We start from the raw sequence: 22,669 nt of genomic DNA on the forward strand, positions 1-22,669 counted from the left end.
GCCAAGGTGAGCATTCCGCTATCCTTCCCCGATCTTGAGCTTTTCCTTCCTTTTTCCATGATCTTTACAAGTTTATAACTTTGGTTTTGAAGATCTTTGAGCTTAGAACGAGTTTTGGAGCTTGGAGACCAAAAGTTGGAACTTCTCCCATCTCCAAGTTTAGATCTCCTCAACCCTCGATCTTCAAGAGGTAAGAGCCGATCTTAAGCTCAATGTATGTTTTAAAGAAGTTTTAAGAAGTTTTATGGGGTAGAATGGCATGTATAGGGTTGTATGAGTTTTTAAGTAAATGTTAGGTTTTATGTGATTTTTGAGCAATGTGGCATGTTGGAGTATGTTTGAAGTGTTGTAGTTGGGGTATATGCTTGTTTGAGGCCCCTAGGAGCTTGTATGCATGTTTTGGTTGAGTGGTATGCATGGTTTGTGAGTTTGGAGGCGAGAATGCACAAAGGAGCCAAGTTTCTACCCTTTGGCAGAAACCAGGTTCGGCAGCCGAAGGTGCTTTCGGCCGCCGAACATGGCTGGGGAGGCAGGCCTTTCGGCTGCCGAAGTTGCCCCCGAAAAGAGACTTTCGTCTCTGTCTGGGACTTTCGGCCGCCGAAGGTGCCGCCGAACCTACCCGAGTTTCGTCTCTGTCCAGGACTTTCGGCCGCCGAAGGTGCCGCCGAAAGTGCCCTGTTCAGCCATTTCTTGCATGTTTTATGTGATATTTTCAGGATGTTTTAGGGGATTTTTGGGGAATATATTAGAGTTATGTTTATGTATGTTTGGTCCCTCATTGGAGTCCACCTGTGTAGGTTCGGACCCGAGGAACCAAGGACCCCAGCAGTGAGCCAGCTGCTACAGAGTTTGTCAGAGTCAGCCAGAGGTGAGTGGAACTAAGCTTAACCTTTTAAATTAAGAATTGAAATGCTTTTATCATGCTTCATGCATCATGATCATATTATAGGTTGTTTGCATTAGAATTCACGACTATGCCGCATTGTATTGTTGTGATAGATGATAGTGGATGGACATTAGGATGATTCATTAGCCTTCTATATACGAAGTCCTGTGGTGCCCATAATAGGGCCGGGCAATACGAAGACCTGTGGTGCCCATAATAGGGCCGGGCAATAACTCCGAGTACGAAGTCCTGTGGTGCCCATAATAGGGCCGGGCAATACGAAGTCCTGTGGTGCCCATAATAGGGCCGGGCATGGAGTTGAGGGATTTTTGAATCAGTCCATCCGTGGTGTGATTTAATTGTGCAGTGACGCATTCCATGATAGCATGTTTTTAATATTCTTTTTACAGTTCTACTCACTGGGCTGTGTAGCTCACCCCTCTCCCCTAACCCCCAGGTTTGCAGGTACGGGATAGATAGAGAAGGCAAGAAGAGGAAAAGTCATATGTATGTAATAGTTAGATTGTGGACATGACAAATGTATTATGATGTAATGTAAAAATGTTCAGGATGTTATGTAATGAAGTTATTGAGGATAGAGTTGTGCTTGACCATAATGTATTGTTAATCCCTTTTGTATATACATGATCTTATGTTATGATGTTTATGTAAACTAACTCAACACAGATTGTTTTGCCTTTAAGGCTTGATGAGATCCCACAGAGGGACTATGTTATGTATATTATCAGAGTATGCACAGGTTGAGTTAGTTGATGACAGTATGTATGAAGAAAAGTCTAAATTTTTATGTATGTTGTTGATCATGTATGGGATTATACAGGTTTACAGGCTATATGTCAGGCTTGCTACGGGTCCCGGCGGGCTTAAGTCGACCCGGATCCTAGCGCCAGTAGCGGTCCAGATTTCCGGGGCGTTACAATTGTAATAACAATACCTCAAACAAAAATAGAAACACAAAAAACTACATTAAACAATAGCTCAAAAAAAAAAAAAAAAAAAGCAGCTCCCATGAATAATAGTCGGATATATAGGTCCAAAATAATTAGCTCCTTTCTGTAGATCATCTCTCACCTACAATAAAAACTTAAAAGTTGAGAACAATCTATTTTTAGCAAGGTTTAAAGGTCGAGATTCACTCACCTTAATTAGGAAATTCCTAACAACGAATAAAAAAAAACTATTATTTAGTAAAAATAAAGATTTTAAAAGTAAAAAGGGTGAAAATTATTTTTCTCTCTTTATAAATTAAAAAGAGAGATATTATGTATGTTTAAGTAATAATCTAATATTATATGAGCGATAATATATATATATACATATCATGGTGTACTGAATGCACTAAAATAATTTAATTTATATTTATATGTTGTAATTGATCCCGATAAAATTTACATGAATTTTATCTTAATTAATAGTTATAATAAATTTTTATATGTATTTATATTATATAATTCATTTTAAACTTGATTTATGAATATAGAAATTTAGAGGTATGATTATAATCTACATTGTGTATTTGGAAAAAGGACTTAGCATTCAGGCGAGGCCAGAAACAATAATAAGACCCACAAAATTATATATATTTATCTCCCCATGAGTTGTGAAAAATCTATTCTACCTCTAGTTAATTAGGTTCTTTATAGATTTTAAAGACATTAACTTACAATGCCTTAGTCCGAGAGAAATCAATTTCAAAACTGGGAATCTCCGGTGCTTTGTGTTTTTCGTCTTCACTTGTACAAGCCCTAATTACACTGCTGCTTTAAAATTTTAGGGTCTTAGTAAGAAAATGAAAAGCACTGGGAACTTCAAATTTACCCATAATAAAACAAAACTATAACAGCAGCCCGTCTAGCTCAGTCGGTAGAGCGCAAGGCTCTTAACCTTGTGGTCGTGGGTTCGAGCCCCACGGTGGGCGGAATTTTTTTGAGTTTATTTTTTTCTTCTTCTTCAGTTCTCAATTTCTTACCCTATTCTAATGCTTCTTCTTTCTTTTGGGCTGCACCCAAACTGGGCCAGCATAAACAGCAAAGCAAAACCATTCAGCCCGGCTGGCATTGAATACACAGCCTTTGACGATAAATACCTAAAGCTATTTTAAATTTATTTTTTTTTTAAATTAAGGAATAAGAAGATTGAGAAAAGTGATGCTAAATCCTCTCTAATTCAACTTTGACATACAATTAATAAATTATCACCACTTTAAATTCAAATTAAATTTTACTACCTTATCACTAACATAAATTTTTATTTCCGAGATATTCTCATCTAGGTAGATTGACCGCCCACGCACCAAAACAAAAAAACTTCCAAATTTGTATAACTAATATAATTTTAAATTTGTCCCATAAAAATTTTTATTCATTTTTTATTATTTAATTATCTTAAAATTATCATTTACTTTTATTTTTTAAATTATAATAATATATAAATTAATTATTACAATTCTATTTAATTTTATATTATTTAAAAAAAAATTTCTACAATATCTCTTAATATTTAATAAAATTTAATATATTTAAAATAAATATAATAAAAAATTAATAAAAAAATATATTTATAAATATATATAAAAAATAAAATAAATAAAAATTATGAAATAAAAAAATATTATCTTATAATTAACTACTGTACACCTAAGACACGTGGGAACCGTGTCTGCAATAAAAACCCTTTTAATTTATTTTAATAACAATCCTAACAACATTGTGAGTCATAACAGAGCTGGCCTAGCTTAACAAATTCATTGACATTAGATTCAGCAAGGTTTAAATAAATCAGAAGGCAACGCCATCTAAATTCAAAATTGTATACAGGAAAACACATAATCCAACATTTTGTGAAAGTTGTGCATTACCAAAATTTTCAGTCTGATCATGCAACTCTAGCTATTCAAACCAACAAACTCTTTTTTTTCTTAATATCAAATTCGAAATCCTTCCTCAGTTCGTGCCATATTTGCTCTACCGTAACTTTCTTTAAGTGCTCAACTAAAACGGTCGTAAGGCTAAAAACTCGTGAAACAATGGCTAACAACCGCCTAGTAAGAGAAGAAATTTCTGGCCCTGTAATTGAAATAAGTTAAATAGAAGATTCCTTTAGGTTGAATGAAGTGATGGAGCTGCCCACAATTTCACTTTCTTGTCAACACTAGCTGTGGCCAACACGAAGGTCTGTCCAGTACCTGTGAAATGAAAACATTGGGTATCAATCAGGAATCCAGAGTCTCTCCTGAGCCCACTAAGCTTGCTGGTTAACGAACCTAGATGGCTAGAGGCAACAGAGGTTCAAGAATTTAGATGCTTTAGTTTTCAAAATGATAATCATCTATATATGTATATATATATATATATATATAAAGTTAAATGACAAATTTTATTTATCGAAGATGAAGTACCCGTTGGAATCGTCTTAGGAGACCACTCCATCCATGTGATTTCGCCTGCATTACATGGGTGATGTTACTGCAAGTCTCACTACCAGTACCAGATAACTCCAGGATTTGAAAGCAGGATGCAATATATAGTTCAATTACACAACAGAATACCACTACATACCATCATGGGCCTTGTCAGCTGTGTCCAGAACCTTCCCAGTTTCCACACATAACCACTGCAAGGTTGAACCATGCGTTGCTGCCAGTATCTTCCCATCAGGAGATAAACTGAGTCGATCATAATGCAAAGTAGCACCATTTGAATCATGAAGAGGAATTGGAAAAACCTTTACAGTCTTAGGATCCTCATCAAGGTGGTATCGAACTTGAAAAATGTCAATTAAAGGATCTCAGCATGATGACCATAACTATATAGTTGCAACATAAGAAACAGAACTGGGAACCCGTAAATCTACCCAGAATCCAATTCAATGCTATCCAAGAAATCTTTCTAATGCAGTAGTCTCAATTAAGTCATTTCGTATATTTCTCCCATAAATATGCATTGATTCGGGAGATGGGAGGGATAAAGGCAGTGAACAAAAGATTAAGTATTCGATATTCCAATTCCATTAAATAAAAAGGAATATAACTACAAAATAAATTAGGAATTTTTCTTTTCTCAAATCACTTCATTTATCAAGAATATTATAAAATTGAGAACCAACATGAAGAAGAATCATTTACAATTATAGCATGAAATGCAGAAATTATGCTTAGATATAGGTATTTTCTCATATACTTCAAAAATCAGAAGCACTTCATAGAAATACATAACATAAATTATTATATTTGGCATACCATTGATGTTCCAAGTTCTTATAGAACCATCTTTGGAGGCTGTGATGATTTGCTCCGAGTTCGGAGTAAAGCATAACCAAGTCACTGCACTCTGAATTGACAAAAGCATGAGAAATGAGCAGTACGCCTACCTAGCTATCACAAGGGCTTAATTACATATAATTGTAAGAATGAACCAGTAAATGAAAATGCAACTGAAAGAAAAGTATAGTAAAACATAACACTTGAACTAAAATGAGAATTTGAATCAGTAACTGCATGCAAACAGAATACACTTCAATAGTTAGTTACTACCTTGTGCCCTTTAAGTTGCATAACTTTCGGAACCTCTTTGACAGAACCATCCTTCGAATATACAATTTCCCAAACCTGCCAAATAAAATTTGAAACACCAATAGGCAAGTTTAACATCTTGGAACAAAATTCCAGATTCCCAAAACAGAATTTGTACTATGTGGTCGCCAGTAATGAAAATAAATTGTTTGAAGGCAAATGAAGTGTATTGAGATGACCATCGCATAAACATAATGAAAACTTGTGAAATGATGACAAAAGAAGGGGGGATGGGGTGAGACAAGACGAGAGGGAATGAGATAGAAGAGAAGGAAAAAAAAATGTGGCATGCTCATCATGTCAGGCCACATCCTCATTCAACTAATATATGATATCTGATATTTCTATCAAAAGCATGACCTATATAAACAACAAAATCATTCGACCTATCATATATGCGTGACACAGAGGATATGAGCCCATGGCTTTTCAACACTACATTCAGACTCTGCTTGCAATCATAATACATGATGTGTTCCATGTATAACTGCACAAATTTCCATCTCAGTTAACAAATAACTTTGCAGAATAGAAGATCTTAATTCCATTTAGCTGTTCCAAAGTCAACAATTATCTGAGATAATTCACCTTCACATCTGCAGTAAAAGCTGCAGCAGCAATAAAACGTCCATTTGGGGATATAGTAGCCATCGTGTTCTTCAATTGATTTGTATCGGCACTTCCCAAAACCTTCCCAGTCTTTCCATGCCATAGTTTGATTTCAGTACCTGCAAGGTAGCATCAATACATACAGAATATCAGCAATTCCCTTTAAACCCAATAAGTATCAATAAAAGAAATAACAGGTAAACAAGAATAATAACTTAAGTTTGATAATTTATAATAACAAACAAGAATAGTTATCTAATTTTGATAATTTAAAATAACAAACAAGAATAGTTATTTAATTCTGATAATTTATAATAACAAACAAGAATAGTTATCTAATTCTGATAATTTATAATAACAACTTCAATGAGCCAGTCTTTGAGACTAATGATCTTACCAAGCAGTCATAAAAGCAATTGAAAACCATAACACTTGGTTTTTTTGCCTGTTATGCAATGAACTCTGATAGCCACCAAAAGTGTGCAATGGTGTATGCACATACCTTCTGAACAAGAGGCAACAACAGTACTTCCATCAGCACTCCCATAAGTTGCAGCTGCTCCAACTAATGTCAGAACAGCACTTTTATCATGAATTTTGTGATGTTCCCATTTGATTTCTGGTAGAGGAAGCTTAGACTGCTGCTTAGAGTCATTAGTAGGTTTAGCCTTTTCTTCCCCATACATATATAAAGATGCACCGAAGTGAGTTTCAGAAGCCACCACCACAGAAGATGCATCATCAGAAAACGTCACTGCCACTGGATGACCTCCAGCAGGTAAATTAATTCTCAGAAACCTGCATGAGAATAATAATATATAATGACATAATGTCAGGGAAGACACTAGCATAACTAAAACAAAGATGACATTGAATAATGCCAAAATATAACTTTAGGTTCATACTTGAAACTTTTACTTGAGGCATCATCCAACTTGAATACCCTGACAACTCCATCTGCACATGCTGTTAACATAACAGGAAAGCATATTAAGCAATTAACAGAATGTAAATTAGATTAGTACAGATAATTAAACATGTAGGAAAAGACTCCAAAATATAATGTTGATCAATGGAGAAGTTGCAAATCCAAAGACCACTTTGAAACTTTTGGCAACATGTTATAACTTCAGCACTGGAGGGGACGGGGAAGAATTTTACTAAATTTCAAAGATATACATATTGTTCCCAAATCAAATAGATCTGCAGTCAAGGAAATCCAAAATACACATTAGGATCTTCAAGGGTGGATTAAGCTGTGCTTAACTTTCAACCATTCTGTTACTAATATAATCATTACGCGTTCAGAGGACTCAGCATATTCCTTGAACAAAAATTTTCGCGATACCTATGCACACAGAGATACAGTAGCAATAAAGAAGATGAGATTTTCATGGTTTAGATATTTAAACAAATCCCTGAATTTCCATCCAATTGCCAATGATTTGAAATGGCTTTATCAACTAAAAGCATCAATTAAGGAAGCAACACATAGTGTACTTTGGAAAATACATAGTAACCCTTGTACCAGTTGCCAAACTCCGTCCATCACTAGAGAAACACAGCCCACTGACTGAATCTCCATGACCTTTTAGAGTGTTCAAATCCAATGAATGATGTCGCTTATTCTGATCCTGCGAGCACAACCAAAATAATTCACAGAAACACATGAACCTCAATGTTTCATCACTAGCTTACAATGAAAATACACACGGCATATAAATATAAGTAGGGAAAAAATGTATACTCTCAATCACTTTCCACAAATCAACACCCATTCACTTTTTTTTTTTCGAAAACAAAAAATCTACCCTATACAGGTACATCAGTTCAATTTCCTTCGTCTAGAAACCGAAACAAGAGAAATCATAAAATTCAAACTTGTCAATGCCTTCGATTCTTACAATAAGATAATGAAATGCTGCTTTCGAAATGCCTTGACCACATAATTTTATCAAAAAAACCTAAATGTAACCTAACCAGCAGAAGAACATACACCATCATAATTTTCAGGGCTACCTTATCAGAAGCATGAGAGTGAGGTTTGGCGTGAGATTTCTTGGTCACAGACTGAGCAGGTTTCGTGGGTTTCTTTGGATCCGATTGGGGTTCCGGTTTGGCGATAGAATTAATTTCGGATTTTCTCTTAATGAAATAGGTTTTGAAGAAAAGGAGAGCGATGACAGCTCCGAGAAGGATCGAAAGAAGCGCAATGGGAATAACGGGATCCATTCTGATAGCTAGAGTGTATCGAGAGTTTTAGGGTTTTGAGATTGTGGATAACAATTGTGATCGCGGCAGAGATGAGATGAGGTGAGGATGCGTTGATTGAACTCTTGGATGTGGAAATGGCGGGGGGATTCTTTATGTGTCACCTTGCCAATTACTATTGTAAAAAATGAAAGCAGAATTCCATAGCTTCCTGCGTGATTTATATCTTCTCGAAAAATATGTATTTTACCAAAAAAAAAAAAGTAAAATAAAGGTTATTATTTTAAAAAGGAATGATAAACTAAATATTATTCTAATTTTTATAAATATATATCTTTTTTAATTTTTTTCTTACAATCTGTGATATTAATGTTTTTTTTTCACATACTCATATATGCATAACATTTTTTAATATATATGAAATAAAAATTGATATTAATTTAAGGACATTATAAATTTATAATTTTTCTAGATTTATAGAATTTTAGTTAGAGCTAAATAAATTTTAAATTCAGTTTCTTTTCTTTTTCTTTTTGCCCAATTTAAATTTAGTTTCGATCAAAAGAAAATGTGAAGCAAAATGAAAGTAATTGCAAATACCGAATGTTTCAATCACAGGAACTTGTTGCAGTAATTTGGAACATCGTGACCGATCGCGTAAAAAACCACGACAAAGAGTAATCGTTAACGGTATATATTAATATATTGAATAAAATTTGTAGTTATTTTGACAGACAAAGTAGGAATTATCCAAGGATGCAATGTAACGCATTCGAGGATTTTAGCATGAGGCCTATGGCTAATCCAATGTGTCGAGAAACAGTACTTATGGGCTTGAACGGAAAACCGCGTATTATTAAAATAGATACAATTTGTACTACAAGATGGGCTGATTAAACTCCCATGGGCATCCTAAAGCCCATTGAAATGAACTTTGGAATACAAATTACTTCTTCTATATCCTCCGTGAATTCTAGGCAGGCTGAAGATTGAGGACAAGCCCATGACTGCTGGATGGAAATTGTAACTGGTTCCCTGCTGGGGTTGCTGCCAGGCTGTGATTCTCGACAAACAAAACCAACCTTCTTTAATCTTCCTCCTCCTTATCTATATAATGCATGAGAGTTCAATCATCCTATTGAGCGAGTTTGGGAGTCGCAAGAAAAAGAATCCTCATGCTCACTGTTACGCAAAAACCTTTAGTAACTAGGTAAAAGTACTCTTTCCATGTTCTAATAATGCAGAACTTAGAATCTGAAGCCATCCTGCTGTGGAGCTTGTATTTCGGACAGCATCTTCAATTTCTATTTATATGTAGAAAATCAATTAGCAATCAGAAATAAGCTTGAAGCTGAATATAGTATGATCTTTATTCTCTTATTCTGCTACTTCTAATCATTGTTTCACAAACTAATGTATTAAAACAAGATTAAAGAACCAACTAGCTTCATCTTGGTAACCTAGAATCGTCCTTAAGGTATGGAGTTTGATTCCGTTATAATCAAATAAAACAAAAGGAAAAAAAAATGGTAACTCTGATTCAGATTCCAATAGTACCCAAATTTTTTCTACGCACATCTGGCCAATATTATTCAGAAGTAAAAGGAAACACAAATTAGCTTTTGATACCTTTAGATATTGTGACGGATCATCCAAACTAGTACAACCTAGAACAACTTCTCTTCTGAGTTTGGTTGTAAGCTTGTGGCAAGCTCGAAGCTGACAATAACATCCCCATGAAGTCATCAGTAAATATCCACAACATGACAGCAGCAACTTGAAACTAACAGGTGACACCCAACTATCAATTCGAAATTGACAAAGTCCTGAAGAATCTTACCTCAGATCGAGTTGCCCCGCCTATGATGAATATAAAAATACGTTGTCCCATTTTCCTCAAATCTAGTGCTGCATTCTTCAAGACCGCATCACTGCCAAAGTCATTGGAAAACTAATAAGAAATCCATCTAAATACGCAAAAACATCTAAGCTGGCTTTCAGCAGCCATATATTCCAGACATTTGACGAAGCAAAAAGAGTTATGGGAAGGATTGAGTGTGAAATAAGAGCAAACTGAAATTTACTCCTGAAAATTTCATTGAACAAAGAAACATAAGAGCCTTGATGCTTGGGTCACTCATCAAAAAATATAGGAGCTCATTATACCCGGAATGTCCATCATCAGAACGATGGGACTTTCCCCAGTTTGCCGTTCGTCTTGATCTCATTGAATGAGGAGTTGTTTTTTTCTCTGGAACAACTGGAGCATTACTTGATCGTGCAGATGCTTTTGTTGTTGTCTCTTGAACAGCTGAACTTGGTTCATTCATACATGAGTACTCATTCTTTGCCAATTCACCTTTGCTAAGTTTTTCAATGAGCTCCTGCAACAGAAATTATATAATGTAATATAATTCATTTTACCCTTGTTTGGAATATCTAGGTTTGAGAGAATTCAAATGAACAATTTTTTTTTAAAATTTGTGTGTTTGACAAAAAAAACTAATAACGTAACAATTCTATTGAATTCTTGTGAGAATTGATTTTGAATTAAAAGCAAATCTTATCAAGATTTTATAAGAAATAATTTTACTTAAAGATTTTTATATCAAAATTATTTAATTAGCCCTTGAAAATTCTATTTTTTAAATTTATTTTAACTTCAAATTTGTGTGTGCCTTTTTTAATTAATAGTTGCTTTCTTTCTTTTTTTTTTGCAATTTAATTTAATTTAATATTGAGTATTAGTATTTAATGCATTTACAATTGATAATAAGAAATTATCATATTATTTTGTTAATTTTGAAAAAAAAAGAGTCCATCTTAATCTATATTTTTATAATGATTAAAAAATTATGTAAAGTTTAAATTTAAATATTATTAAAAATTTTAATTATGATTTTTTAAAAAATATTTTCAATATAATAAAAATAATTATTATTTATAAGAATAAATCTTTATGTTTAATTCAAAAATGAGAAGGATAATAAGGGAAATAAATCAATTTGAATTCATTAATAATTTGTTAAAAATAAAAAATCAATTGCATTCTGTTATTTTATAATTTATTTCAAATAAAGGAATTTTTTTTATAAATAAAAATAAATTGAATTCTATTAATAAAATTCAATTTTTTTTCATGCAAGAGATGTTTTCCAAACAGGGTGTTATGAATCACAAAACACCGGCAGTTCTCCTCCTTTTTTCTTCCTGTTAAACTTGTTATATAACACTTGCTATTTTAAAAGCTAGTATAAATTTCAAAGCTGATTTTGTTTGCATCAGCCATGAGAAGGCAAAATGACTCGCTTTCTCTGTTATTGGATGCGTTAGTAGATTCTGACACAACTTTTTCTCAAAATGCTTTCATTTTGTATTGATCCTTGGTTGCACTATACTGTGGAATCACTTCCACAATTGATGAAGCAGATTCAAATCTTTTCAACTAAAACCTCAGTTTTAAGACAGGAATTTGGAAGGATCCTGACAAGACATTTGAGCTCAGCTGTGCCTACATATAAGTTACCAGAAAAAGAAGGGAGAGATCACGACTCTTTAGGACCTCTTTTAAGTGAGCTGGAAAATATCCTTTATTTTTAACAAATCTAATTTACTGTCACCGTGTTGTTTACCAATTGCTTAGGAACCTAAAAACAAAATACAGTATGAGGGAAGGCTTTCACAACTTAATGCATACCTCTAACACAGGATAAAATCGAAATAGTTGCCATGTTTCTTCCTCGCCAGTTCTATCCTTTCTGGCTGCATGTTTTATCTGAGAACCAAAAGTATTTATCCACAGTTAGACCTTGCAATAACCTTTCTGTCTTTATTATTTCTTTTCAAAATGGCAGGCATCTTATACCGATCTTTGATTAGCATCTCAACTATGTGCACATACCTTCTGGTTATCAAACTTGAGCGAGAAACTGCTGCTTGTTGTCTTTTTGTTGATTGATGATCCTGCAAGCAGTTGCATATTTTTCACGACCTCCAGATCTTTTTCAGATAGTTTCGCCAACTGATTAATAAAAAAAAAAATAAATCGAGTTATGTAACTAATTTCAACAATTAACAAGAAAAGTTAAAGCTCCAGCAGGAAGTATGACTTGTAAGCCAAAAAATAAAATAAAGGCAGATGGTAACAGTTCACGGGTTTAAATATTTTTTCTTTTATCACTTCAGTCATTGCAAATATGTTCATACCTTTTATGTACTATTAATATGCTTTTCCCACTTCAGATTACACCCCACCCTATCAACCTTCTACCTAAGCAACTAATCTAAAAAAACATTCCATGATTTGCAATTACACGCTCATGCATCAATTCCTCAAATAATACTGCTCAGCAATCAGTATGGATTCAATACTACCTGCATTAGTTTCGTGCCTTTGTCACCCTCAAATTTCTCAGGATATACACATGCATAAATCAGCAACAGACGAAGCATAATGTCAGGAGATGCATCCTGTAGGATAATGCATCTTTCATAAGAAATTGTTGTTGCCATGTAGAGGATATTAAGCATGTCAACTATACCAAGTTAAAACTCCATGATTTATCACCTGATTCATCCTTATGAAGTTGATAACTTCCTTAGCTCCTGCATCTCCAAAAACGAGATCCTGCTCTAATTGCCCAAGTTCTCGAAGCCCCATGTCTCTGATGATTTCATTAATCTCTCCAGCTATCTGAATTGAAATTATAATCAATTAAGAAACAGAAAAGCCAGCATCATGCTGAAGTAATCCTTCAAACCCTTCCTAACAGTCCATTTTAAGAAATTTTGCTTGTACAGAGTCTAATTCCTTTCAAATCCCTATACAGTTGCATATGTACATATTAAGAAAAATTCCCATTTTTGAGTACTACTTTTGTATTTTCCCAAATCTGGTGCAAGAAGCAAACCTCAACATGAAGAGTGAGCTTCTCAATTTGTTCCTTGTATTTTGGTAAAGCCTGAACAATTTTCTGCATATCTCGGGTTGATATTTCACCTCCATCTCTGCAGAAATTGAATCTCAGAATCAGAAGTCTATAGAAATGAGCATTTGCATGATCTAGGTTTTCTATTCAAGTTACAATAGAAAGACATACCAACTGAGCTGCATATATCTTTGTTTTTATCATAAACATAGGCCATAAATATCAGAGAAGTAGACAATATTCATAAGGAGTAAAAATTCTAAAACATGTCTCCAGACCAGATTATTCCATAACTCATGATGCTGCTTAATAATCTTTTAAGACAAATTTGATCCCTGCTCATATTCATTTTGGTCATTGTTAACAATGTAAAATGCTAAGTTTAACGAGCACATGCATTACTAATGAAGGCTTAGAAATCCATGTTCCACCAAACCCATTATAATTCTATGCTAATATAGAACTCTCAACAGTTTTCACTTTTTGAGCCTTTATATTTTTTTGGCTATACACATCAAACTCCAGGCAAAATTTTCTATCACAGTTTTTTAGTCGGACAAAGTCGTATGTGGTGGACTAAGCAATTTCTAACATCAGAGTGGAGCAATGTTGCCGCTGCGCTTTATCAAGAGGTTAAAAAATTATCAAACTGGGATCCATTTCTTGCTGGTTATTCTCTCTCTCTCCTGCTGTGGAGAGTTCTTGAAAGCATTTAATATTACTCCATATAAGAGTATCACCAGCATCAGGAGACAAAGGAATATATTTGTGCTTGTATATGGGGTCTCTAGTTCTGCTTCTTGGATGTTACATTTATTACTATTTTTATGTTAGCATCACAATGGAATGTTGGTAACTGAGTGGGAGTGGGAGAGAATTTAAGGCTTACTTGCAACTTCTGCTCATCTAAAATGGAGAGGCTTCAAGGCCCTTTTGATCCTTGCATATGTTACTTTGCTCATTTTAGAACCTTTCTTAAATTCAGGTCTCTCCTTCCTTGAATTCCTTTACTAGAATCAAGAAATGGACTGCATTCACTTCTGTAAATGTTCGCCATTAATGCATTGTGTTATTTTACTGGAAATGCTAATATCTGCTTTGCTGTTTCTCCTCATTAACATTCTATCCTTATGCTCCTTTTGTTCTCCCTTTCTCTTTTGAGATTCAATCTCACTCTCATCCACCCAGCCTAGTGCTTTCCTTGTTTTGTTTCTTTTTTTTTTTTATTATCACAATTCTTTTTTCTTACTTTCTGTTTTTCTTGCAGTTCTTAGGTTAACAGTCAGATGCCAAGGGCTTGGAATGAGGATCTGTACAAGTTTAAAATTTATTTTCATAAATTTTAATAGTCAAACATATCATTCTAATCATATAAATAAAGTTAGATAAAAGAAATTACCACATTTTACAATAAAACGTGATTGTATAAAAATAAATTAAATAGTGAGTAAATATCTTATAAATCTTTTGAAGTTAAATCTTGAAAAATAAAAGCAAATTTTCTGTATTGGAAAATAATAAGTAGATGGATACTGTAGAAATAATATTTGGGATTGTGGTTTTATTATATACGAGAGAAAATTATTAGGTTCTTAATTTTTAAAAAATTTACTAGTTTATTTCTATATTAAAATTATTTGAGTAAAATATTTTTATATTTTATAAAATTAAATTATTTAGTAATTTGTCAAAAATCATTAGTCAATTTGATTTAGCTTTAATCGTAGAGATTAACCAGCATGTATACTTAAATTGATAAAATTATATAGACTAAATAATGTGAATATTCAAAATAAATTAATGAATTTTTTTGACAACAAAATTAAAGAATTTGATTTCATAAAATATAAAGACATTTTAATGGTATAATTTTCAAATATGGATGAACTAAAAAATTTAGGGACCAAATAATGATTTTTATCTTATTTATTTAGAATTAAGATAAAATTACATAATAGTCCTAAAAAAATTTTAAAATTTCAGGGGAGCCCATTACCCCTTGTCTCCAACGTGGCAGACGTTACTAAAACTCCCACACCTCACAAGGCCATGCAACACCTACACCACTGAAACGGACACACAAGTTCTGGAGCTTGAATGTTGTATGTGACATAGATGATTTAAACTCAACAGCTAAATCTGAAACCAAAGATCTTTAGAATCCACATCCAAATTTGTCTTGAAGGACCAAAGACAAGCCAATCCAATAGGATGCCTTTACAAAGAACATAACTCAGACTCATCGGTTTCATGGACTCGCCCACAAACCATGCTCAACGAGACCCACTTTTCAAAAACATATTCAGTAGCACTCAAGGAACGAACAAAGTGAAAGCAAACATGGGCAATGAAGAAAAAGAAGCGGAGAATCAGCACATGACCCACATTGTGTGGAATGCAATCACCGTTGCTAAACGAATGACCACCTCAACTCTCTCCGCTCTCTCATGCCCCCTTCCTACATACAAAGGGTAATCACAAACATCAAAATATTATAGCTTCCATTCAAGGTCTTGGTTTCAAGAATTCAACCTTTAGTCCAACAAATTGAAAAACTCTAGCAGGATAGCGCGCAATACATTGGGAGGGTGGTATAAGTTTTTGTGGCAAATCTGGATGATGCTCTGTTATTGAAGCGGGGCTCTGGGGCATAGAATGGCTAAAACTTGCTCCGGACTCTAGCTTCAAGAAGGGTAGTTTAGAGAGCGATAGCTTAATGGTGATTTCCAAGACCAAGTGGACTTAACAAGGTCCCAGATCGGTCTCTTTGATTTTGTGCATCAAACAGTTCATAAAAAACCGCTACGAAGTTCAACTCTCACATATTTACAAAGAAGCAAATCATGGAGCTGACCATTTATCCAACCTAGCAGCTCTTTTCTGCTAGGGACACACAGACTTACTCACCTCCTTCGGAGTTTAGTGCAAGGCTCCTGCATGAATCACTTTGGATTTCACACTCAAGAAATATTTATGTTTAGCTTGGAAAGCTAAGATTCCTTGTTTTTTTTTCCGCAAAAAAAAAAAAAGAAGTTTATTATCAAACTGGTATAGTTCCCTAAACCATCCATCCTGCATTCACATCTTGTTTAAGGAGCTGTCTAGGTATTTTAAATAGTACCAATATTCATTGTCATCCTGCTGGTTATGAGTCTGGCGATTACAGCAACATTCTTCTTCTTTTTCTTTTCAACTAGAGGATTATCGCTACTATTGTCCCTCCACCTCTAAGATAACACTCTTTTACTATCACCTATAGCCATAAATCCGTTGGAATTGGCCATCCCATAAGCAAAAAGGGAGATAAGTTTCATGCTAGATTATTGAGAGCAAATCTACACCTGTATTAATTTCCAGCAAGGAAAAGTATTTACATAATGGATGAAATCTTGCTCATTGAGTTCTTTCAAGAGGGCTCTCTTTTCAATAATCACATTCTGAAGGGTTTATCCAATTGTTAGTCTCAAACCTTTCAATCACACATCACTCAATTGATTACTCGTCATCTTCTATAATAGTCCCACGCAGTTAACACCCTACCCCTAATAAAAACAACACCACACCTTACACAATTTTTTTTCATAAAATTCCACACAATATTAACTCTTAAGATCTAAACTTACTAATTTTGCGTCCCTGGTCTAAAAGGTCAACTGCCAACCTCATAACGAAAGTAGATAAAGTTCGAATTCATGCTTCCACATCCCCAATCAAACCAAAAAGAAAAGAGTTGCTAATTTTGCATACAACAGCAATTTTTTGTCAGTCTTGGTACGAGGATTTGAGATTGCAATTTCATGTTAGCATTTAAAAGGGTCAATGACTTGGTTCATCAAGAAATAAGAATTAAGACACCAATAGTAAAATTACAGATTTATTCATCAAATGGCAAGAAACTTTCAGAAACGATACCATTCTAACCTTGCAGAGTGCACTTGTGCAGCTTTGTTCTTTGACAAGGTGGTCATCTTGTCATGCAAACGTTCACTAGCCTGATATGCCAGTTAGTCAATAAGAACATTCATACTCATAACTGTGCAACTGCAAGAAACAAAATAGTATTAATACATGCCATACATCTGCTATGTGTGCATGGCGAAGTTCAAGCCAGACTGGATCATTATCTTCTAGAAGAACCTCCTTTTTCTCAGGTTCACCACCCATTTTGCTGGGAACCTAACACATATTTCATCCACACACAAGAGCACACAAATGATGGAAAGGAAATCCCTTATTCCCCAGAAACACAGTTACACAAGAATACATACCTCAACAACATATTTATTTCCCTCCATATCCAGTAAATCATGGCACATGGCATCATACGTCCATTCATGTATGACAGGAGCAATCTAAAACAATCAAGTGCACGAAATCCAACATTTATCTTTTATGCATGACATACTAAAGAAAAGAGGATGTCAAAGGAAAGGTTTTGGTAAACCTGATCAACAGATCTATCCAGGATGAGCAGTTCACAAGTCTCAGTTTGTGGAAAGTTAGGAATAGATTTATATTTAGAAACAAGGTTCCACACAGCGGTAGCGAGCTTTGTCGGTATTGTATCCCGAAACGTTCCTTCAGATGCATCTGGTGTCTTGGCACGATATCGCACACGGGGAAATTCCTAAATAGTCCAAAGGAACAGTGAATTTTCAACAAATAGAAAAGAAATTAAAACAGAAAATCGTCCACTTCTGATGTCATTTCAACATAAAAAAAAAATGTAATAAGTATCTAGATATCATTTGGAGGAAGCGACCAACATGATCAACACTCTGCTGCACACAATGACAAACCCAAACAAAGAGAAAATCCTACAGTTCCCAACTTGCATAAAACTGTTACGTGTTTCTTAAGAAGCAAATCCGACAACTTAATGAACAAATTGTTATCCATGAATGGCATTTAGAAATCGAACCCAGTGAAAAAGTAAGTACTCTGTAATTATCTTTATAGTTGATACCATAAAATCAATCAGAAAATCAGGTGGTATAAATGATATAAAGTAAATTTTCTAAAATAGTTTCACCACTAATCTCATTAAATTTTATGATCTAAATCTATTTTTCAACAAATAGATTTAAATCTATGGAGTGAATTTTAAATGTACATAAATCTTACAATCCTTAATTCAAATTTTATGATTATCAATTCAATTATATATCTTAATAATTCAAATTTATAAAGTACATGAATTGTGATTAAATAAAAAAAATTGACAGTGAATAAGGTGAATTAAAAAATATTTCACCTAATACAATTAATTATTTAAAAAAGTTTCTAAGCTTAAGATGTTATTCATTTTTGTTATAAAAAGTGTATATAAAACCTTCTCTCAATTATTTTTTTTTCACCAACCATTTTTTTTTTCTCTTTTTTATTTTTTTCTTTATTTTTTTCTTTTTAAATTAAATTACTTAACTAATTATAGTTGTTAAATTATGATAGTTTATATTTATAATATTTTAATATAGTATCTTTTTCATTATTAATTATTTAATCAAATTTAAATGAGAATTTTGGTATTTATATAATGATAACAATTGTCAATAATTTCAAAATTCGTAATTTATAATATATATATAAAAAAAATATAATTTATACACATTATTCTATTATTGAGGATATTTCTAATTAAATAAATAATAATTTTATATTTATCAAAATATATGATTATGATATATTTTTTACTTATTTTTACAACATATATTATTTTTAATTAATTTTTAGAAATTTTAGCAAACCTTGCAATTCTCTATTCTAGATTTATGAAATAAAGATTTCTCGTTTTGACAACTATGAGTTTCACAAATAGCCATAATCATGGAATTTTCCTAAGTTAAAATCTTTACCTTCAACGAAGCAAAAACTGTTGCAATTCGACTAGCCATCACATTCAAGCAAGCATCAAATTTACGAGAGTTCTCAGCATTTTCACCATATAGTTCTTGCAGTGCTCCATCGTGGTCAGTTGTAAAAGCCTGCATTAAAGAATCTCAGAGGAGAAAACATTTTTACCACATATTACTTTAACATCTAGAGGGATCAGAGCTCAATTATTATGTGCTTACATTTGGTATGTCTAATAAACTAAGTAGCCAAATACAAGGTTTCATAACGGAAAGGTATCTGTGTCAATTAGTTCATGGTGATGCATGTCCCTCTTAAGTTGGAAAGTTCATCACTAGGTGTTAATTGAAGTGCAGATATTTCTGAATAGCAAACAAGTTCAAGAAATCCAGACAAGATAAAGTAAGAGATAAAAGATAACTTTTTATTTTGAAGAGGCCATCTTTGAAGCAGAATATAAAAGATAAAATGAGCTTTGTCCATGCATTTTCAAGAAAGAAGCTTTAGAAGATATGTTTGCCACACATGAAGATCCAAAAAGAATGGAAAAAGCCCTCACGAAAAAATGATGGAGAAGGCCAGTATTATTATTATACCTGGCTATCAATCGGAAAGTATTCTAAATTCATCTGCACATTAGCAAATAAGAAGAAGAAAATTACAAACAAAATGAATCTATGCTCTATCCTCATTTCTCAGCTATCAATGAGGCAAAAAATAGAAAATCTTGACCTCTCTCAAAGCACCTATGCGAGGTAACACACTTGAATCACACTTGATATGATTAACCAATTCCTTTGGGACAGATGAACTGAAAAAAACATATGCTCTGGAAAACAGGGCAGAGGTCCAAAAACTTAATTAGCATTCTGCTAAAATAAAATAAATGCAAGATATTCAAGTAAATAAATTTACAATTTAGGAAATCTGTAATCACACATACGTTTTGTATAAAGGCTCCCTTCCAGACATGTCAGACAAGAACATGACAACACTGCATGCTAGCAAAAGATAAAGTTAATTGCAAATATGCTAAAAATTAAGAAGGAGAAGCTTCTATAGCAAATGTAAGACAGAAAAATTAGATGCATTTGAACAAAATGCCGCAGATACACAGAGAGAGTGAGCACGCTAGAAGTGAACAGAAGAGAATCTAATATCAAACAACTTAAGTGCACTCAATATGAAACTAAGCAATACCTGAGGTGCATTATATCCAAGTTTAGCATCATCTTAAATGGTTAAGAGAGCTAAGCAACGGACACCTTAATGAATCCATTAAATTATACAACTAGAAAATATCCTGTTTTAGTTTATTTTCCATAAAAATTCATTTGGATATCACCTGATTTGTAAGTCAAAATGGTCCATGTTTTTGACTGGCTTGTTTTCACAATATAAAATATAAAGGAGCTTAATTGGGCTAAACAATAAATGGTACCAAATAATATGCGCCATTTATTTAACTGGCCGCTATACATTTGGAGAATAAGTTGGTCCAAAGAAAAAATTCGAAGACCGGGTCTTTCTAAGTACACCATCCCATTAGGATAAAACTTAAAACCTGGGAATTGCCATGTAGGCATGTCCAGCGGTGGAGGCTGGGATTTAAGAAGTGAACACAGACAAAGAAAAATATTGAAGTACCAAGGAATCATTAGCTTAATGTGCTTAAAGAAATTTCATGTGCATTTTTACTCCAATGCAAGCAAAGAAATAACATTATTTTAAAAAACGAGAACAAACAAATTACTTTTCTTTTGATGGCTGGATGAAATATATAACATCCATAGAAGGTAAAGGTTCCCTCCTTTTGAAAAGCTCTTCCACCACTGAAATAAAAGCAGAATCTCTATCAGATCCTATTAGCAGTTAACAGCAGCTGAGAACATAACAAATGATGAGTCCGTGATGTTTAAGAACAATGATTTGTAGGTCTCCCAAAATCCCAATACAGTGAGAGAGAGAGAGAGAGAGAGAGAGAAGGGCATGCTCCATTAATCGAATGAAGATAGATGCCAAATAACAATTTTGAGAACTACTATAGAACTGCAGTCTTCACGACTAAAAGAATCAGAAACCATACGCATTTCCTTTATTTAGCCAACATTGCTCGTGCTGCACCAGGCACCAGCAAATATGAGAAGCCAATAAACCAAAGTAAATTAGCTTTGATTCTTACATGAAATTCCTTGGTCTGTGATATCCGACATTTTACAACAATGAGACAGGACTTTTACTGTGACCTTATCCATGATGAGTACCTGTACAGAATCAGTTAAGATTGGAAAAAACAAAAAATAAACAAATTTGACAAAGTTAACAAGATTATATGTCATGTGGAACAGATAAAGAATACCCATCCTAGCAATATTTTACACAAGCAACTTAAAGGATCGAATTTTTGAAGTTAACTATTACATCAAACGTACCTTCCAGGTCGACCTCGAATCGCCGGTTCTTGTTGATCCCATCATTTCAAGCAATAAACCTGAATACGCCAGAAAAATAAGAGACATTAAAATTTACAGCTACATTTTCTAGATGATATGCGAATGCGATGACTAACCACGAAATTAATCAAAGAACACTAAAAACAATTATAGTTCAGATACGTAGCTCCTAAATGAAAATGAAATTTCAAATTCAGAATAACAATTCGTTCTCTGCAACATTAATTTCCTCCAAAAGAGAAAAGGAAAAATATTAGGCAAGTATGTCGAAGGCAACTTACGGTCGCGGCTGGTTTGAAGAAAGAATTTGTAATCTGTGCCATGGGAAGATGAATCAGAATCGGAGACTGACATTGCCAATTTGTTTTCCTTGCGAGATCAAGAACAGAATGATCAATAAAATCAATCCAAATAGAGAGTCTCGCCGGAACAGAATTATGTTGTGTTGAAGAGAGGAGAGAAAGAGTGGTTGGGACTGAAATGCCGTTACATTCATGCGGAAAAGCGGGTACCTCGCTCCACTCAATCAGTAAAAAACAGAAAATGAATAAACAAAAAAGCGGGACAAGATGCACACGTGCATCATTTTATTTTATTTTTTATTTACTAAATTTTAAATTTAATATTCTATTGCTCTAGTAATATTTAATTAATTTTTTTTTTCAATCACAAAAACCGGGTAAGAACCAACCATTACTTAATTATATTTTTTTTTTTAAAAAAGAAAAAACTAACCATACTTAAATCAGAATATAATGGAGAACGCGGTACTCGTTCTAACAGATCATATAAAGAAATAGGCACTCTAGCCATACAGTAAAAATAAAGAAAGAACTAACAAGCTCTTTCACTTATTGTTTAACCATAAAATATATTTTCTTTGAAGGGATTGAATTTTTTCTTGTTTTAAGAAATCAAGAGATTTACTAATACGAATGATTATTCAAATACACCTCGTATTTTGAAAAGCAGTACTCTTATTCTACGTAGACTTTATATATATGGAGCCTTCTATTAATTAGGTAAGTGGAATAACATTTAGTGAACGAAAGATTTACAAATTCAATTTTATAATTTTATAGTTAATTTTATATATATTATACTATAATTAAAAGAAAAAATTTTATTATATATGTAT

General features: G+C 33.4%; 2 protein-coding genes and 1 non-coding gene across 14 annotated transcripts; 1 reads left to right on the forward strand and 2 right to left on the reverse strand.

The window, feature by feature from the left end:
- Positions 1 to 2,752: 2,752 nt before the first annotated feature.
- Positions 2,753 to 2,825, forward strand: TRNAK-CUU. The gene has a single exon. It is a non-coding gene; the product is annotated as a tRNA-Lys (tRNA).
- An 814-nt stretch (positions 2,826 to 3,639) lies between these two features.
- LOC110615877 (uncharacterized WD repeat-containing protein alr2800) lies at positions 3,640 to 8,495 on the reverse strand. Of its 6 annotated transcripts, none has more exons than XM_021758062.2 (10): positions 8,106 to 8,494; positions 7,615 to 7,720; positions 6,992 to 7,052; positions 6,589 to 6,884; positions 6,066 to 6,205; positions 5,439 to 5,513; positions 5,145 to 5,235; positions 4,465 to 4,571; positions 4,305 to 4,349; positions 3,640 to 4,091 (listed from the first exon to the last, which is right to left on the reverse strand). In XM_021758062.2, exons 1-10 carry the CDS (start codon positions 8,316 to 8,318, stop codon positions 4,041 to 4,043), a joined length of 1,185 nt encoding a protein of 394 aa, XP_021613754.1. In that variant the 5' UTR covers positions 8,319 to 8,494; the 3' UTR covers positions 3,640 to 4,040. The 6 variants fall into 6 exon arrangements, with proteins under 6 accessions (XP_021613754.1, XP_021613753.1, XP_021613755.1 ...); XM_021758061.2 differs by having other exon boundaries at positions 4,465 to 4,668; XM_021758063.2 differs by having other exon boundaries at positions 4,465 to 4,668; positions 7,599 to 7,720.
- Positions 8,496 to 8,958: 463 nt separating this feature from the next.
- Positions 8,959 to 22,625, reverse strand: LOC110614702 (protein transport Sec1a). Of its 7 annotated transcripts, none has more exons than XM_043956452.1 (21): positions 21,813 to 22,624; positions 21,511 to 21,569; positions 21,261 to 21,342; positions 20,832 to 20,910; positions 20,022 to 20,072; positions 19,791 to 19,907; positions 19,675 to 19,753; positions 19,081 to 19,209; positions 17,670 to 17,852; positions 17,494 to 17,577; positions 17,303 to 17,401; positions 17,147 to 17,217; positions 13,208 to 13,304; positions 12,865 to 12,990; positions 12,672 to 12,767; positions 12,199 to 12,318; positions 11,995 to 12,072; positions 10,464 to 10,681; positions 10,138 to 10,228; positions 9,927 to 10,016; positions 8,960 to 9,601 (listed from the first exon to the last, which is right to left on the reverse strand). In XM_043956452.1, exons 1-21 carry the CDS (start codon positions 21,883 to 21,885, stop codon positions 9,545 to 9,547), a joined length of 2,079 nt encoding a protein of 692 aa, XP_043812387.1. In that variant the 5' UTR covers positions 21,886 to 22,624; the 3' UTR covers positions 8,960 to 9,544. The 7 variants fall into 7 exon arrangements, with proteins under 7 accessions (XP_043812384.1, XP_043812387.1, XP_021612016.1 ...); XM_021756324.2 differs by having other exon boundaries at positions 19,675 to 19,707; positions 19,811 to 19,907; positions 21,813 to 22,623; XM_043956449.1 differs by lacking the exon at positions 12,672 to 12,767 and having other exon boundaries at positions 8,959 to 9,601; positions 19,675 to 19,707; positions 19,811 to 19,907; positions 21,813 to 22,625.
- Between the last annotated feature and the right edge of the window lie 44 nt (positions 22,626 to 22,669).

The sequence above is a fragment of the Manihot esculenta genome, chromosome 5, assembly GCF_001659605.2.
Source record: "Manihot esculenta cultivar AM560-2 chromosome 5, M.esculenta_v8, whole genome shotgun sequence".
Taxonomy (NCBI): Eukaryota; Viridiplantae; Streptophyta; class Magnoliopsida; order Malpighiales; family Euphorbiaceae; genus Manihot; species Manihot esculenta.

Bases quoted from the DNA above. Each gene is read 5' to 3' on its own strand.
- LOC110615877 (XM_021758061.2), bottom strand. From the start codon at position 8,318: ATGGATCCCGTTATTCCCATTGCGCTTCTTTCGATCCTTCTCGGAGCT. The intron at 6,206-6,588 runs GTATGTGCATAC...GCTACCTTGCAG, and splicing joins TGTTGCCTCTTGTTCAGAAG to GTACTGAAATCAAACTATGG. The intron at 4,092-4,304 runs GTACTTCATCTT...TTCATTTCACAG, and splicing joins TCCTAAGACGATTCCAACGG to GTACTGGACAGACCTTCGTG.
- LOC110614702 (XM_043956452.1), bottom strand. From the start codon at position 21,885: ATGTCAGTCTCCGATTCTGATTCATCTTCCCATGGCACAGATTACAAA. The intron at 17,578-17,669 runs GTTTACCAAAAC...TGATTGTTTTAG, and splicing joins TGGATAGATCTGTTGATCAG to ATTGCTCCTGTCATACATGA. The intron at 13,305-17,146 runs GTTAGAATGGTA...CAATTTCTGCAG, and splicing joins GCACAAGTGCACTCTGCAAG to AGATGGAGGTGAAATATCAA.